The 19,025-nt window shown below is 39.1% G+C and overlaps 1 protein-coding gene across 1 annotated transcript in view; it reads right to left on the bottom strand.

Moving 5' to 3' along the window:
- FRMPD4 (FERM and PDZ domain containing 4) overlaps positions 1 to 19,025 on the bottom strand; it is a gene marked incomplete at its 5' end in the record, with an annotated part of 188,994 nt that overhangs the window by 100,343 nt on the left and 69,626 nt on the right. Inside the window, one exon of the mRNA XM_082076260.1 lies at positions 14,340 to 14,456. Coding sequence (XP_081932386.1) covers positions 14,340 to 14,456 — 117 coding nt within the window. The remainder of the gene's footprint in view (positions 1 to 14,339; positions 14,457 to 19,025) is intronic.

The following is a 19,025-nucleotide window of genomic DNA, read 5'->3' as shown; positions in this document are numbered from 1 at the left end:
CAGCCTCACTGTGAGCTGGACGTGGGGATGGGGAATTGCAGCAGTCTTGTACTCTCAGACCAGGATGGGAGGAATCCTCTTTGGTCTAGAGGGCCACAGACTAGTGCTCTCTTAAAGCACGTTCTATATTTGACCAGCATTATTTCAGTTGTGCTACTTTAGTTGAAACAATAACATATAAAATATACATTATTAGAATGAAAAGGCCTGAGAACTCACAAAGAGCATTAATATGCTATACATTAAGATAAGGCAGGAAAGATGACATTGGCCCCATTAGAAAAGACGTCTGGTGCAGCACGTAAAATATACACCAGAACATGCTGACCATATGTAGCCTATTGTCTTACTCCAATACCATCACTTGCTTGATGCTACTTTACATCTACACTTCCTTGAAATGTGCACTATGTGCAGCTCTTCCTTGGGTAATTGTGCTGCAATGTCCCAAGTCGTTGATGGGACTGTTCAAGGAAGCTGTTGTTCGTAACTGTCAATAAAAGTATGCTACTGATACTGAATGCCGACAATAAAAGTCAGTCTTCAAAACAAACAAACCCACTAAAACCCCAAATCAACAACCTCCGTGAATGTAACTTGTAGCGTTAGATGAAAGAAGAACTTTATTATTACACAGGTTGCCTCAACTACGAAGGCTTTGGCAACTTGCATCATATACATGCCAAATGAATTAAAATTGTCGGGTTTTGAGTCTCTGAAGAGCTGTCAAACTAGGATATTTCCAAAGCATTACCATTTTTATTACTGGCACTAAAAGTCTACTCACTCAAAAATGTCACAGCCCTTACATCATTTAATTTATTTATCATAGTTATGCAGAAATTCACATGAACAACTGGATTCCCTAAATGGTGCTTCAAATAAATGGTACCAGATACTAGTGATCACTTTTTTATTTAGGTGGGGAGAATAGGATAGCAAATATATCCTGATGAAATTAATAACTCATCACAGTTATTATCAGACAACAGTAGAAAACTCAAAACTGACAGCAAGAAATATTGCTGATTCATTGAACTTGTCCTTATATTTTCAGCCCACTTCTGTGTTTTTCACTTTAATGAGATTGATGATAACAGCCCTCTGCCAGAGAAAACATTTTGTTGATACTACGTATAAACACTTAAGCAAAAATATTTCCTCTCCTATCTTTCAATGAAAGTGTTTTTTAAATAGAGTTATAATACATCATTTTGTGACAGCATTTAGGAAAAAACATTTATACAGTTATCTAAAAGCCTTGTCAAATCATGTAATCTCTCTGAATATCATTCCATTTAAGTACTTTTATTGCCCATACACTTACTAAAAACACTGATCTTTATTCCACCTTATATGTGGTAATCTAAATTGCCTTGAATAATCTGTCTAACAGAGATAATTAAATGTGTTTCACTAATATCTACAAAAGGTTCTAAGGGCACACAGTGGATTGAAGTCTGGTTTGCCAACATGTTCAGATTTCATGACATGCTAAAGCAACAAGTAAAGTGCCACTTGACTCACAAGAAAAAAGGAATGGAAGGGATCTGTTTTGCCATGATCTCCAGTCCCTTGATATTTTACACTGTATCATATAATCTCCGTTAAATATTTACCAATTATCAGCATAAACCCATTTTGGATTACTCAATCCAGTGCTATAATAGAAAGCTTGCAATCTAAACATATAGTCCCTTTAGTTCTTTGCCACAAATTGAGGATTCCAGTTTTATATGGCAGACTTCATGTGCTCCTCTAGCATAAAACCAAAGAAAAAACAACACAAAAACAGCCACCAAACCCATGAGTTTTGAGCAAACTTGTCTGGAGGTTTAGTTGGTCAATTCTTTAAACATGAGCACAAAATCAAATAGCAGTTAGTTAAGTGCTACCTGGCTAACTTCCTTTTTAGGCTGCCAGATCCTGAGCACATGGAGTCATGACATGGAAAAGGAACTAGCCAGCCCACCAAAGCTTCCCTCTCTGGGCAGCACTACAGATGGCCTTATCCTGTCACCCTTCCTAGCAGTGCCCAGGCTCAATTGCCTATGCAAGTCACAGAGGCAAGGCTGGAAAAGCAGCTGTGCAGCTATTACACATTATGTTCAGGTGATAGGGTTCCTCCTTCAGGAAGCGTATTCTTGAAGGCTCACACCACGAAAGCAGCTGGTCCTGTGATCTGCCCATTAGCTTGCATTTGCTTTAATTAATTTGAGTTCGGAAACTAACAGCACTGTTTTTAAATTAGTATGAGGATACTGATGTTTGCATTCCACTGAGCTGGCATCATTCAATGCCTTTTGGAAACTTCTGGCTAGTCATGGTGTGACACTCTCGGGAACCAAAGTTATTTTCACAACTTAGGCACAATCCTGGCCCAAGTTTGAAGGCATGGAAACTCCTATATTTTTTTATAGTACATATGTTTTAACTAAAAAGGTTCCTGACTGGAAAGTTTCAACTTTTCAGTGCGCAACACCAATACTGAGTTAATCTTTTGTATGGTTTCCTTTTCAAAGGCAGACCGTTATGCTTATCATTCCCTAGTACTTTGTTAAAATGGTGGAACTGCAATTTAATAGGATGCTGGCAACAGGAATCATGCAACCAAATCCCTAAATGTCATTACTGTGAGCTGCCAGAATCAGCCCCTCGTGGCCCAAAACAAAATGTCTTTTATCAGTATGGCTTTCTGCCAAGCCTCTACTGTCCAGCTCAAGGCACTAACTGGATTAAATAAAAAACAACAAAAACAGCATCAAAAAAGAAAACACTATACAAAAGGGATTATAGCAGGAAGAGAAACATAAAGTACCTCTTTAGACTCCAGGTAAAACTCTGTTGTTCCCACCTGATCAAGCCCAGGGACAGCACTGTCTAACACAGCTCTCCTAAAAACCATGTCCTTTATCTTATAAGCCATTTCTTAAGAAACTTCTCCCGTATACACCTGATTTTACCTTCTGTTTCATCAATATTTCACTGCTATTTCCTTCTACATTTGCTGGATGCATATGCCAGGAGCTAACTTTAACAGGACTTCTGCATTTTTGTATGATGAAAGAGTGCCACCATAAACAGATACTTTGGACACTCATTCCTACAAAATGCACTTGTGTGGATGCACTCAACTACCCCTATCCAAACCAGCAGCAGTTTGGTACGGATTCCAAAAGGAGGTAAAGGTCTGAGCTGTAGCTGAGCCAAGAACTTGTTTTAGGAAACCCATAAAGGAGCAGACAACACAGCAAACACTGGTAAGTTGCGGGTGCATACCTTTCCCACTGTATGCAGTTTGACTACAAGCAAACCACTCTATCCCATAAATATGAGAGCCTTGGTGAGCCTACTTTGAAGTCTCCCAGCTAGACAAGCGTGGCTGTAGGGCAATGATGTTTTACTAATCACAGATCACTGGATTAGCACAATTAAAGTCTTGTATTAACCATTTAGCTTAAATAAGTACATTTTAAATACAATGAATCACTTAGCATTCTAAGGTCATGTGATTTTTAGTCTACTGTCTGCTAAGCATTACTTAGTAGCTAAACTGGCTTAAGTCTTAAACTGTATGTTGTAGAGTTCTGCTCATATTTACCAAACTTGTGTCCACCTGAACAAATCAAAGCAGCTACAGACCATCAACAACACCTGCAAAATAAGGCCTGTTTTGTACCTTATTGAGCAAAATGGGATCCACTTGGACAAAATTACACTTTCAAGGCCAGGAGAAAGCAGCTATATACTATCAACAATGTCTGCAGCTAAACAAAGGCCTGTCTGAAGGTAGTGAAAGAATCCAATGAGAATCAAGAAGACTTCAGACTCAAATATTACTATTGGACTGAATCATCGTGTGAGGGGCGAGTAAATCTTCTGTAAGGGTATAGTTACCCAGGGAATTCTATTCTCAGTTTGGCACCTCTTCAAAGGCACTCAGCTCAAGCCAACCCTGCTGCTGTACTACTCCATTAAATTATTTATTTCTATTAACTTTGATGTCTGAAAGTTTGCTTCAAGAGTCCTAGGATCCAGACTTCAGAGCGACCTGGCACCAGACCCCTAGAGGGCAGGTAAGCAGGTTGAGATGCAGCAGGATGGAACTTTGAAATCCCAGCCAAGTGACCTAAAGAACTGGGTGGTGCACATATAATCTTTTGGCCATAAACACATATAATCCATTACCTGCTTTTCCTTACCCTCTCTGTCTCTTAGACATAAACCACTGACCAAGTCTGGGACTAAGTTTAGATCGAGCCACACCTGAACTCCTCTCTGAAAAGGAGTTTAGTAAGCAAAGGGGTCCATTCTGAACCTTGTGACTCAACTGGAGGGCCTCCCTTTACCCTTTCACATCTTCTGTCCCCATAGAAATCACTCTAAAACAACTTTCACCCAATTCTTAGCATATTTCCTCCATGCAGTAAGTAATAGAGTGAACCTTGCCATCAAACTCTGTTAAGTTGCACTTTTCTTTAAGTGATCTAAATGCTGCTCTGTGGCAAGTAGGACTCTAAATCACTCATCCATGACAGTGCTCAGTATTCATCTGCTCTTTCAGAAACTTGCCAGATGCAATGATATTTTAGATATAACTGCAGCATTTGTCGTGAATCTTTAACAAAGGTCTTTTTATCCCAAGATGAGAAAAAACAAATTGGATCTCAACATGCAAAGAAAGACATTTTAACTTAAAGCTGACAAAACTGGATGTCAGATACCCAGTGAAATTGAAGCAACATTTCTTGTAAGAGCAGAGCTAAAAAACTGTGTTTACACCAAGAGACTGAAGCTTATGCTTGAATTGAATAGGGAACCAAAAACATCAAGGACTGTATAGACTCCCATAACCAAAACAAGACACCAAAATGCATTGACAAGTTTGGCAAGTCCTGAGGCCCACAGAAAAGATGTGGTTATTGGCCCATTTACCACCAAGTCTCATAAACCATTTCTTGGACAGAAGACCCCACGACTACAACACCCCCCAAACACATGGAACACCTGCTAATAAACCAAAGGTAGGGATTAAGGCTCCCAATTTAGACCAGGTATTTCAGCTTGATACAGCAGTAAGAGACTATACAATGGTGATCAGAACAGCTCTCCTGCAACCAAGTCAAAGCCAATCTGAATACAGAAAAACAAGCCAACCTTAAACCACACCACTAAAAGCTGAAAATTCCACAGGCCAGCAGATTTTCATCTCTAGTATTCTTCATAAATTAACACTAAAAAGCTAGGAATAGAACCAGAGAGAAGCAGAAATGCATCAGGATTGATTAAAGCATCATCCTATGTCTTCACTGAATATCAGTGCGTCTATCTGCACTATAAATTTATACGTATATTACACATCAGAAACATTACTTTATAGTAGAGCTGCAACCAACCATCTTTCCTAAGTGCATATAAGTTCACTTGAAAATTAAAAGCAAAATGGCATTATTATTCTGTTCAATCTCTTTAACTCTGGTAAAGTTTTTTCATGCTATTTGTATCCTAAATAATATGCCTCTCCAGGTTTTAATTATGAAACACTAAATAAATCCCATGAGCGAACACTTATTAGTATCTGTCTGCTGAGTTCCTATTTGTAATTCCAGCTAATTACTTCCCCTGTCAGGAAAATATTCTTTGAAGTCCCAAGATGCCACACAAGTACCTCAATCTCTCTCATTTTCCATCTCCCAGTGCTTGATACAAAAAATGTAAATTTATTTGGCTACTGCTGGAAGAGTAAGAAACTTGAAATAATCTCTGCACTGTCAGCAAGTCTTTACCTTGTGTGCTTAATCCCTGTTACCATGGTGATATTTAATTGTGCAGCCACACAGTTTGATTGGTTTATTTTAAATTGGAGATTTTCTGTGGAATGACACAGGATCCTAACAAACATTAGATAAATGCCTTTCAAAATATTGCAGTGAGTTGCATTGTTGTCAGCAACTAGATTAATTTGAGTTCAGTTAAACTATTTCTTCACCGTAATCTTACATATATATGACAACATACATAATATGGGGATTTTTAGCATTATATTTGAGAGCTGAGCATTTGGAGTATAATTAAGCAGTATTTTATTGTAAGAAAGGCAATTAAAACCTAAATAAGAATTAAAATACAATAAGGTTTTGTTGGTAGTATCATCCTGTCTTCCTGAAACAAATTACCTTGCTGTTCTACAGTAACAATCCACATAAGAACATATTACAGTAGGCTTACACTTTTATTTATAGAAAACTGTAAATATATTAACAGGACAGAAATTAAGCCAAAAGGATAAATACAGCTTCTTCAGTGCTCACTGCCATATACCTCAGCATGCAGTTCCTTAATATATGAATGACTGCTGGAAAGGCACCATCAATATGGTATTTCCTGGCACAACATAACATATTAGATAACGTGCTTTAAATTCACTACATATATCGTGATGAGCGGGTGTACTTCAACTGTGCTATTTAAACAGCAGCAATATACTGTGCTAATTATTTTCCTTTTTTTCTGCTCTATAACCCAGCTCCAGCCCTTTTTTTTTCTTAATGCTATAACTGGAGCTCTGGGGAAAATTTACATAGCAAAGGCTGGGTGAAAAGTCCCAGTTCCATGATCAACTATTAGTCAGCTTTGCCTTATTTATTTTTTTTCAAGCTCATGGCCACTAAGGCCCTGATATACAGCCTGCAGGATCGTTTTCCCTTTTTAGTGTTTCAAGGGCTGATTTCCCCTCTTTATTTTTAAGGACTCTCAACTAGCCAGGTTCTATTTCATATGCAGAGCCTCTGTGTTTGCATCATTGGGGATACCAGCACAGGACTTGTGATAAGACTTATAGCTTCTTACAAACCACTAACACTCTTGCGACCACCTGCATGGCTCTGTAGAACCAGAATTTGGTGTTTTTAATGCCAATTTTCTTGTGACTTTACTCTGTTTTACAAGAGAGTAATTTGAAAAAGCCCACTCCAACTGGCACTATCATACTTATACAAACTCTTTACAAGAATTAATTTGTTTTACGCTCCTGGGAAGGATAGCTTGGTGTACCGAAGCAATGCTTCTAACAATACATTTACTTGCTGTAAGGCACAGATGAGATGCTGTTATGCCATATGAAGCATCTACCCAGAAGCACGTGAACTTTAAGAGTAATGAGGATCTTATCTTCTCACCTCTATGCATTGTGACCCTGGGTTAGGTTGCCTTGATTTTTTTTTTTTTTTTCTATACAGGTTCTGCTCCAGAAGTTTTATTCTGCTTCCTAATCCACCTTCTAACACACAAGAATAACAGTTTTCAGGATGCAATACTTCTCTGAACTTCATGGCATCCCCATCCACCTTGTGGTTGGAGAAAACACTGAGGACTAGATTGGAAACACTGACTTCGCCTTAGCAGAGGCCCCAAGTACATAATTCACCATACTCCACTTAGGTACAATTACATCCAAGCAACTCAAGGCTAATGACTGAGCAAAAGTTTCTTCTCTTCTGAGTAGTCTCACTCACATTCATACCTTCTTGTATAACTCCCCTCACCCTTCCAGTTTGAGGAATCCTTTTGCTTCAGCACATGATGATCGCACATGTGTGCAGAGAGGACTCAGAAAGGGCAAGCCAGCAGACAGGTAAGGAGCCATGCAGCTGTGGCTAATGCCTGAGCTACTGCACACCAGCTGGCTTAGGTACAAGCTGTCTTACAATGCAACGAACTCCCCATTTTTCCATGCTCTAGTTAAAATAAAATAACCCCACAAATCAGCATCTCCTTGCTATTATTCCCTCCACTATAACAATGATTTATCCCCAGTGATATTAACATCAATTTGTCTGTCGTATTTATGCCTGCCATATTTATGGCTAGAGCAACAGCTCTGTGTGAAGGAAGGACGACTGTTAAATCATCTGTTTTCAGGAGGCTGAGCTGACTTAGCAATACTTTTTCACCATATGCCTGAGTTTTATCTAGGCAGACCACTGACACAAACAGGTTGCTATATAATTTTCCTTCTTCTCCTTTCTAATTATTCAGGTTTGCTTTAAACAGTCACTTGTGTTTGTGTGTCCAAGCTGCCGTTCGGCTCTTCTAGCCCCACTCTCCCTTCCACCATACGATCCTGTCCTTGAGCAGGTCAAACCCTTAGCAACAGAAAGCAAATTTGTATGCTGCCTGAAATGAGCTCAGTAGCACTCTTTCTGTAATAGCACACTATTCATATCAACAGTCCGTATTAGTGACAAGGGAATTAAAATTAAAAAAAAAAAGATAAAAATTAAGAATCGCCATACCAATCAGACCTGTTGTCCACCTGGTCCAGTATCCTGACTCTGACAGCACTCAGTACCCGCTTCAGAGGAAGGTGCAAGAAATCTTGTAATTATAGAATAACCTGATTAATACAGGAAGTTTCGTCCTAGCCCTAGGCAGTCAGCAGCTGACTCACCCGCTTGTCTGAAACATAAGAATTTATATCTGCTCTAATTTTTTTTTAATCCTATGTAATTTAACAGTGTAAGACTCATTACAAACGTACATTGCAAATGTACATTTAAATCCTATGAAGCATTTTAGGTTTTACTCTAACCTGTAGCTGAGAGTTATATTTGCTAATTATATAGGTTGTACTATTTTTATCACTGTTAAACTGCCTGCCATTCAATCTCATTGGATGTCCCTTTTAGGGATGTGGGAATAAGTGGGCCAGAGAGAGTGATTCCTCTGCCTGTTCCCTTGGCATCTCACCTGGGAGCAGAGATGCCTGAAGATGTACACCGACCGCAGTCAGCCTTTGGCTTGAGGCATTATCCTGGCATACAGGCTGCCTTCATTCACATCCCCCTAAACTGAATCAGAAGGAGAAGGCAATGAACCCTCTTTGTGACACCCTGCAGAACCGCGAATGCTCTCACGCCGGCTGAGGGAGGGCAGAGCAGCAGCAGCCATGTTGCTTATATTTTTCTGAATGCCACATAAATCCTCCAGTGAACCGAGTCAACATTGTTTAAGTACTTACAGATGTAAGGATGCAATGCATTCAGTAAAGTGCTATATAACATCATACCTACAGGGCAGAAGGTGGCTCCTGTGGCTTCAAACTTTCATTACAGCCCTTAGGTACTAAGGTAGTCTTAAGGTACGAATAACACCAACCTTTTCAAAATGTAAGAAGATGGACAACATTGTAACAACAATCAAGGCTTTCACTGTATTTTATATATTTAGATTGTTTTCAGAACCTTCCAACAGAGCAAACCCCATGGAAATATTATGAGAAAGGACCAAACTAGCAATGGGTGTGTACAACCTGCAGAACACATGGACAAGAAAGTTGAGAGTTGGGGTAAGGATAGACATACCAAGAGAAATATAAAAACTAACAAACAAACAAAAAACCCACAACTGAATGGTCTGATCCTCTTCAGCACTTATTTATTTTGAAGTAAACTGATTAGCAGGCTGTGAGCCTCAGTTTTGCGTCTGGTATAAATTAGTGACCCTTAATAAACAGGATGCTTGATTGATATGTCATTAATATCATCAATGACAGTGTTCTGTTACTCCACATGGCTGGCCAGCAATGAGAGCTGGTTGTACAAGGAGGACCATGCAGGCCAGACAGGATGCACACAACACCCATAGGAGAACTCCACCTTTCAGAAAACATGAATGACGGTCCTCTTCTAAGCACAGCAAGCACTGAAAGAATAAGACGAAGACTACTGAAGAAAATTTAGGTAAGTATTTGAGTATAGAAGAATATCATGGCATTGCTGTATGGTAAAGAAATACTGTACTGTGTATGCTTTGAGAATTTAGATGTTATGAACTGCACTAGCTACCAAAGAACACAAGCACATTACCTATGTTTCATGTATGGGTAAAAAGCTGACATTCAAGAATTTTATATTTCAGGAAAAACATAGTTACCAAACCAAGAAAAGACAACCAAAATGTAACAATTTCACAAGCCAAAAATCATGGAGCTGGCATTATATATAGGACAACATACCTTAGAGGAAGAAAGAATTGAGTTTACCAGATACACCTAGAAGAAGTCTGGAATAATTTAGTGTTACTAAATACAAAATCATCAGTGGAAAACAACAGCATAACGCTCAAGATAACAAAATATGTTGTGATATGTTTCAACTGGCATAGCAAGCACACCATACTAACATAACAAGATTCGGAAAGACCTGAGACAAGTAGGTCTCCCAGCTCTGCTGTGCACTCTAGGGACTGACCTGCAGTGTGTCAAACCAAGCAGTAATGCTGCAGGCTTTGATCTCTGGGTGTGCTGCTTTTTATTTCATGCCTGGGGTCCCAGCTGTTTGCTGGGTTTGTTCCAGGCTGAAGCACAGAAGCAAGCTAATATGCATGAAATACAGATGGTCAGGGTCCTTGGAATAAAATGGGGTAACACAGACACACCCTGTCATCCTCTCTGAGGGAATGACAAGAGTTGAAGTAAACATGATCAATAGCATCTCTTGCAAATAAGCTGGACCAGCCAACCTTCAGAGGTTTCTTCCATGTTAAACTATTCTGCAACTCTATCAGTCCACGTGGAAGACTGGCTCAAGGAGCTAAACTGTCATAAAATTTATGGCTTTCTCTGTAGGACTGATTTTTTATTAGCTTTTGCCAGCTTATTTCCCTCCATCAACTCACCTCCAGGTCTGACAAGCAGCAAGACTGACATAAGGGAAAGGGTGAAAATGTACAGGTCTGAAAATCAGTAAAACTGTAGCAATGGCAACTTAGGCAAGACAAAATTGCCACGAGGCTAAGCCCTTTGTGGAAAAAATCAGCCAAAACCTTCCAGCTTTGCTTGCTATCTCTCTGACATCCTACACTCACACCAAACACATTTTTAATAAGTTTCATCTTTGGCTTCAAATTAGCATTACAGAACTGTCTCATAATCATAGCATATACAATAAATGCAAAGAAAGCAGGCCTTTAAAGTGAATTAAATATATACTGCAAACCATTTCATATTAAAGGCCCAGCTTAATACAGTGTGTGCAGTACAGAAACCTGCTGGAAGAATACCAGATGACTGCTCTCCTTCTGTACCAAAATGTATTACTTATCTCATAAAGCTATTTCAAGTAGAAGTGGCAAGTTAAAAGGGAATGGGTGAAGTTCTGAAACTTTAATTTACCATGGCCTAAACTTAAGAAAAAGTATTTTAGAGGTTTGCCAAATGACCCTGGTTGTGCCATCTGTACAGAGGAGATAATGAATTGATAGTGACATCTCAAAACATTTTGATAAAAGGTTCTTCTCGCACTTTTTTACAGAAGTGCTGCCGGGTGATGGAAGCTGCCCCTGATTAGCTCAGGCCATAGAGGCTTTCAGAGATTCAAAAGAAACCACATTTGCTTCAGCAGAAAGAATAAACACCTCTTCCTATTCATGTCTGAAAGCATTTGCACCAACACTGTATAATTACTTTTCACTTCACCAAAAGATTCTCCTGTATTCTCTATTCCTCCCACAATTTCAAAATGACAATATATCTGCTTGCAGTTGAATGGACATATACATATGGCACTGAGTAAATTATTTAACTAAAAAGCAGTTAATGCTGCTGTGACTTACGCTATTTGCTTGTACAGAACTAATGTGCACATTTCATTGTAATAATACCTGGTTTATACAACTTTAATCAAAACCAAGCAGAGGTTTTGAATTGCTTTTTCTCCTTCAGTGTGATGCAATTTGTTAATCTGTATGGCTATAAAAAACCTTGGAGACAGTATGAAATGCTATCTCACTGATCTCTCTCCTGCCTTTATTGATATAACTGTCAACAACCACCTCACTATTTCATTCCTAAAATCCAGGGGTGAAAAACAAAGGAAAGAAAATTAAATGGTGTTTTCATCTATGTAGTTCCATGTAGTTTTTGCAAAAACAGTTGTTTTGAAAGGCAGAGAGGGCAACTCCTTGGCCAAGAAACAGGCACTGTAAGGGTAGCTGCTATTGACCTCCACAGAGGAATCACTGGCAGAGTCACCAAGTGTTTATGTCACGACTACCCACTCACATCATTGTAGCTCCCAGGGCTGACATTCGCCACTAATGGTGGAGAGCTGGTGATTCGGTATAGCAGTTTGCGGTTCCAAATGATTTCCTGGTTTCTTTCCATTTCTGAAGCTTTTAATGCATCCCAGGTGACTGTCATTTCACATAACACATGTTAGTACTCTGGAAAAATGGCTGGTGCATGTGCTACAGCCAGTGCTGTTGCTTTAAAACTTTTGATACAGGAATATGTACTGTAACTCATGCAAGGTTCAACTTGTGGTTAAGAAAGTCAGGCACAAAATAGCAAAGGCTTCCACAGACCAGCTGCCTCAGAGGTCTCACTCTATGCCTTAAAGCTATTTTTTCCCACATAGTCTGCTATCCACATGCGGAGAAAAATGTAAGAAAGACCAGGGCCCCGAAGAGAATGGAGAGCAAATACCTTATAAGATCACGTTAAAAAAACCCAAACAAACTAACAAAAAACCCACCAACCACAACAATGACAAGCCCAACATCACTTAAGGCATAATTTGGAACTGCCTGTTATGCGTTTTTGTTCCTAGATGCAGTTTTCTGCATTTAAGAGACAGATATGGCACTTCAAGGTACTAAAAGGCAATCTAAAAAATAAACAAAATCATCATTATCTACTGAGAGTTAGAAAACATTCCCAAATTGCAAAATTAATGAGTACTAATGCACTGCATTCTGCAAGCCACAGCTGTTTATAGCTACACAATAAGTGCAGCACCCCATTATGTGACCAGTGAGAAAAGAGGAGGAATCAAATGCGGTGCCCTTCCTCAGAAGCACTACATTAATTGTTCAGATGAATTTCAGTCATGTAGAGGAGAACATACTCACAGTCTGCAGAAGAAACAGACACTCAAGGTATGCAGATCCCTCTACTACCTAGAGTAATAGGAGCAGTAGGGTCATATCTGCACACTGCTTTCAAGGCTCACCTCTAATTCTTGACAAGCCTAATTAGTTCAGGCAGAAAACCTATGCTAATACAATTATATTCTGCCTGGCATTCAGCTTCACACTGCCCAGTGCTGCACCCAGTGTCTCCCAGACATGTGAAGCATGACAGATACTTGTCCAAGGAAAAAAACGACATTTCAAAGTCAGCTTTTGAGCCCCCATTAACTGAGACAACTTGCTCCAATTTGGACAGGTCTGAAATTGCTCTAAATCTTGAAAGGCTGCAGGACAGCATGCTGCTACAAATCTTCCTTTGGCTCCAAAAGCAAATGCCTCCCAGGAAGTCAAGGCACCCACTCTGGGCAAAGTGGGGAGGAAGAGAAAGCAAAGTAATGGATATACTCGTTCTAACGCCATAAGACTCTGGTTTTGCAGATGAAGGATCTCAATGATCCTTTTAATGATCAACTTAAAACGTCTGATCTTTTTCCTCTGTCAAAAGAAAAAATAGTAATTCTTATCTATGACTTTTTAAAGCATCTATGACTTTCCAATCAGAATAATAAACATAAAAATGACATGCTAATTAAAAACAAACAAACAAAACAGCTCTTCACATGAACAGAATCAAAATGCTAGCCTTAAAAATGGGATATAAACTAAAGCAAGTAATGCTGCAAAATTAACCAATCGTTCTGCCAACTCACCACCACCACCCCTCCATAGTGAAGAAGTTCCAAAGCCACATAAGAGTACATTTGCTAGAACAGCAAACTGTATTTTATCCAAGCCATTTAAGTGATTTTAAAGAATAGTTGCACACAGTTTTCACTGGGAAAATAAAAGCCAATTTTGTTTACGGTCACATCATCCACATTCATATTTATTTTGCAAACCCTTTAATTCACGGCTAAAGGGCTACAGGAAATCTAAGAATTAGGATGTTAACTGTACAGGATCAAAATATACACTTTCTCATTACCGATATAATTAACATATTAGACAAACTAACAGAGCTGACATGGCAGAGATGGAGGAGAATTGTTAGTACCAGTCAGAACTGACCTTTTGCCTCATTCTTTAAACATGGCTTTTTTTTTTTTTTTCCCTGTTGTTAATGACATTTGTTGTAATTCCTCAACAAATTACAGGCCCTTATATAAGCAGCATTTTCTTGGGTAAATGAAATCACCAAGTACCAAAACGAGGCCCACTAAAGTACAGTCACAGCTCTCTCTGTGCAATAAATCACAACAGTTGAACATTAATTGTGGGCTGAAGCAGGAATTAGGATTCCAAGGAGATATAGTTAAGAGCAGGGCTGCAGTGCTGTCCTACAGACTGTACAGCTCACACTGCCCACTTACTTGATGAAGTAGTCTCTTCCATCTCTGTTTGCCGTCATCTCCCATCCATAAGGTGTCCCCTGGTTCAAGCTCCAGGTCCCTGAAGGGTGCGGCCAGCCTGAAGACTTGTTCCTGTGGCTAAAATTTTGAAGCAGGGAGAGAAAGAGAGAGAGGAAAAAAAAAAAAAAAAAAGATTTGTCTGTTGTATTTATTCTTCTCATTTACTTATTTCACATTCACTTGGCACCTGAACAGTTTTCAAAGTTGTGAAACTTGCAGTAAAGTCCCAAGCAAACAAAACCAGGTTATCAGTCCTACTTACATTTGTAATATTTTCCTACTAAGCGGAACAACACACTGTCACTTCTAACAGTCTTTGAGCCGAATCCTTTGGCAAGTGAATTAGTCCCACACCCATGATACTAATTTCCTATAGCTTTCAGTACAGAGGATGAAGAGCATTTCCACTCATTGCCATACCCTGGACAAATGCCAGTTCTCAGTATAGTTTTAGCCAAAAAAAACCCCAAAACAATAAACGACACCAAACCAAACAATCCACTATGTGGCTCCACATCACTCATGTGGGGTGCTACTTTCATGCTATTTGGCATGAAAAGGAACTTCAACACCTTCTTTCATTGCTACCAAACCATTTTTTGTTTCATGTGTCAGAGCAAAGGAAGATTGTAACGCTTCTCTATATGGATGCTAAATTGATTCAATATGCAGATGTTGTTGCACTTGATCATTATCCATTAAGCTCTTGCTCCAAATAACTTTTAAAAGGCTACAGTATCTCTGAGCACACACACCATTCCATAACACTGCTTGAGCACTCTCTGCTGGCCTTCCCCCTTCTGAGCAAAGGCCAAGTTCACTTAACTAAAGGAGATTCAGCAGCACTCCCCAATGACAGCATTTCCCCACTAGATCTGAAACATTTTGTGAGGTGCAATTCCATGCGCAAAAAAGAAACAGTTAGCAAGAACCCCCTATAGTTTCCCATAGGAAAACCCAACTTTTGCACTGATGTTTTACTCTTCATTTGCAGGAATTAAGCTAGATGTTACTGCACATTCCCACTTTCTGCTGTGAAACTTAGAGGTACAGAAAGCAACAAATAGGTCTCTCAGTAAAAGTAATCAAGTGATTAATATCTATTTACAATCTAAAAAAGAGAAAGAGCAGAAAAAGGACTTAGGGCATCGCAGGCCAGGATGAATCAGCACACAACAATGAATACCATCTGAAATTCAGACATGCAGACCAAAACCACTGAAAATAAAAAAGAGCGTGTTTTGAATTAGCCACCTTCTCTCCACCCATGAAACGTATAATAACTTAATTTTACTTGCTAGATTTATTTAAGTTCAAATGCTAGCAAGGAACTTGCTATCTCTTGGCTTAGACAAAGATGTAAGAACTTATTTCCTTTAGAGAAATGGAGCGCAATGTAACCTGGTGAACATTCTTCTGAAAGAACAGAATTGGTCTCCACGGACAACTCAACAATTCATTGCAAATTGCTAAACTCAACAAAGTTGTACATAGTTAATCTTTCCCAAAGGGGGAATGCATCATTAAAAATAAACTAGCTACTTCCCCCTCCCCCTTAATTTCAAGGATTAATCACTACTGAGAAAAGATAAGGTGCTTCAAAATATAATTTACATGTAAAGTAGAGCATTACAATGGAGTGCTCGATATCATCTGATTTACCAATTACATTAAGTACTCTGTCTTCAAGGAGCAGAAAAACATTTCTGTTAGCATAGTCAAACCCTGGTATTTGCCATAGGACAGGGTTTAAGTCTAATATTTGAACATGCTAGAAATCTTAATAAAATTACAGTTACTCATGGCTAATGAAACACATAAATGTCAGATATGCTACATTACCCCAGATAAATGCAACTAACCCATTCCCGATCAAAGTAATGAATTAAAAAACAGGCATCTGAGGAAAGAACACAAATACTTTCAACACCATCTCATGTAGTTTCATGTAAAGTTGAGCTTCATCATTCCTGTTTCTCCATATGCCTGACAGAGGGATCAAGGGTGATTCCCTTTTTCAGATGAGAGCCATCCTACAATCTAAGAATGACAGCTTAACTATATATATAGACTTCAAATTACACATTAGAGTATTTTGGATCCTAAACACTGCAGTTAACTAAATAAAAGAGAAGGAAACCTATTTTATCTGGACTATAAAGGGATACCCACGCATTTAACACTTTTCACTTTAATTAAATGTGTTTCACAACATCTGTGCTATAGTTCCTCCATCTGTAAAATGAGTACAGGGACATTTAAATTCCCACGTAAAGCACACCAAACTTCCATTATCAGGAAATTTGTAGGAGCACAGGACAGTGATGATGATCAATACTGCTCCTCTCTGTATTAAAGCTAAGGGCTCATCTTTGTATGGATTATAAAATCAGTGGATTTTAAGGTAAATTTAATTCCCCTGAAAGCTTTCTTTGGGCCCTTAAAACATTAAGGGTGTCAGAATCTATTAAGTATGATGGGCAATAACTGTCCTCGTTAACTACAGATATGTCTATATCTGATCTAGTCCTCCAGATCTTCTTATAATCAGTGGGAGAGAAATTAGCACAAGGCGCTATGTACACCTACATTAGATGTGTGCAACTTCAGTGAGGTGACTCCAGACACAGGAAAAACAAATACACAAGGTTTTCTATAGTCATTGTACAATTCAATAATAAACACTCATGTCATAACAACAAAACAAGTTTTTTATACTCAAAGGTGATTAGTGCTGAAAGAGAAAATAAACTGAATTATTTCTTTTTACACATCTCCATCTACTTGTTCAATATTACTCTGCTTGTCTGCAAGGATTCCATTCAGTGGCCACTACAAAGGGCAAAAGATGGCAAAGCGAGATAAATGCCAGAAGGAATATCAAAGTCTCCAGAGGAAACCATGAGCAGGTCAGGCATTTCACCCAGGGGAAGGACATAGCCATCTTGGCAAGCTTTAAGTCAAGAGGATGCCTTCCTGGTGAAGAAGATTATCACACCATGGAAGATCCTGGTGTGATAATCCTGGTGTCTTGGATAAAATCCCTAGGCTCTCTGATCACCATTTGCCCTGTCTTCCCTCACAGGCAAAGCAGAAGGAGCACAGCAAGAGTGCCTAGGTTTATGGGAGACCTGCACTCTTCCAAAGACTGGAAAGATAAAGAAAATACACCTTCTACCTCAGCAAGCCCACCTGCAGCAGAAGCGCTGGCACCACTGTAACTTGTGGCTTGCTCACGGCAATCAGACCCGTGGCTGCACAGCTCTTGGGTGGCAAACTTCATCATGAAATCCTAGGCCAGCATCATGCATGCAGAGCTCTGAAAACAAGGCAGCCATGGCTACCATATCCCATCAGCCTGTTTTTGACATGCTTGCTGCAGAAGCAGAAAATCTGATCCCTCCAACTTACTTCACAGTGAACAATCAGTTCATTAAAATCAATGCAGTGGCACGTAAGGAACCAGTGTGCCCTATGGAGGGACCTTCTGACTGAGAATATCACAGCTGCACCACAGCGAATATCCTTCACGTCAGCCTTTTTTCTGCCCTGTGCTTGAGGCATGACTGAAACATGAGTTCATATGTAAAATCTTCTGTACTCAACATCAGCAGTATGCAACTTATGTAATATGCAGAACATACTCAGCAGAAACAGAAAAGAAGTGAAAGTCTGTAATACTATCTACCCCTTTTTCAAAGATCTAAACCAGAAGAGTTTAAATTTTTAAAGCATACTATTAAAGCCTATTGTCCAGAACAGTTTACATAGTGCTAATGCTGAAATTTAAAGTGGAAAGCAACACTATTAACTTTTTTTCAGACACTCAAAAATCTAACATTTTAATTTTCTATACAATTAGATATATATTTAAAAAAATCTACAGATTCAGACAATAAGCATGTAATATTGCTGTTTAAAAAAATAAGTTTGGGGCAACTGGAGATTTTTCTCAATAGGTCTTCCCTATAGAAACCTTGGCAGACTCTTTTATTGTACCACCTCTATAGCCCAAAACTATACATTTTATTATAAATGCAGTGCTTCCCTGAACTGGTAGAAATTAGGCTGCAATTTGAAACCAGCACAAACTGGCACTGACGCCAAAAGCAGTGTTCTCATCCTCTTGGCATCAGACAGTCCCACTTCACATCACAGTTGCTTTTGTGCCAGTACAAGTAAACTGGATCACCTTAAAATTAGCAGCTATTTTATCCAGACTCATCTCTTCCTAATCTGTGGCCTCAATGATGGCCATATGGCAGGAAAAACGAAGGGCAAGATGAAAATTGCCTGCTTCAGACAGTCCTCAGGCAAAGACAAGGCAGAAAACATTCAACTAAAATGGAGTCCCTTGACTATTTCGAATGTTTAGCGTCTATCGGGGCATAACACTTGGTATATAAGATGAGGGTGCCTACCCACTCCAAAGATAGTCATTATGTTTACTTCTACCTTTCTCCATGGACAGAGGATAGACAAATCCTTGTTTCTTTAGGAATGAAGTTGCACAAAGATGTAGGAGATCTCCTTTATCACTGGAGTAGTCTTCACTCCTTGCCCAAGACTCCAAACTCATACTCTGCTGACAGAGTTAAAACAGTAATAAAAGGTAGTAGCAACCTTGAAATCCTCCTTTTTTTTATT

The sequence above is a fragment of the Streptopelia decaocto genome, assembly GCF_964273445.1.
Source record: "Streptopelia decaocto genome assembly, chromosome: 1".
Taxonomy (NCBI): Eukaryota; Metazoa; Chordata; class Aves; order Columbiformes; family Columbidae; genus Streptopelia; species Streptopelia decaocto.
Note: the sequence above shows the minus strand (reverse complement) of the source record. Positions and strands in the feature narration are given on the sequence as shown.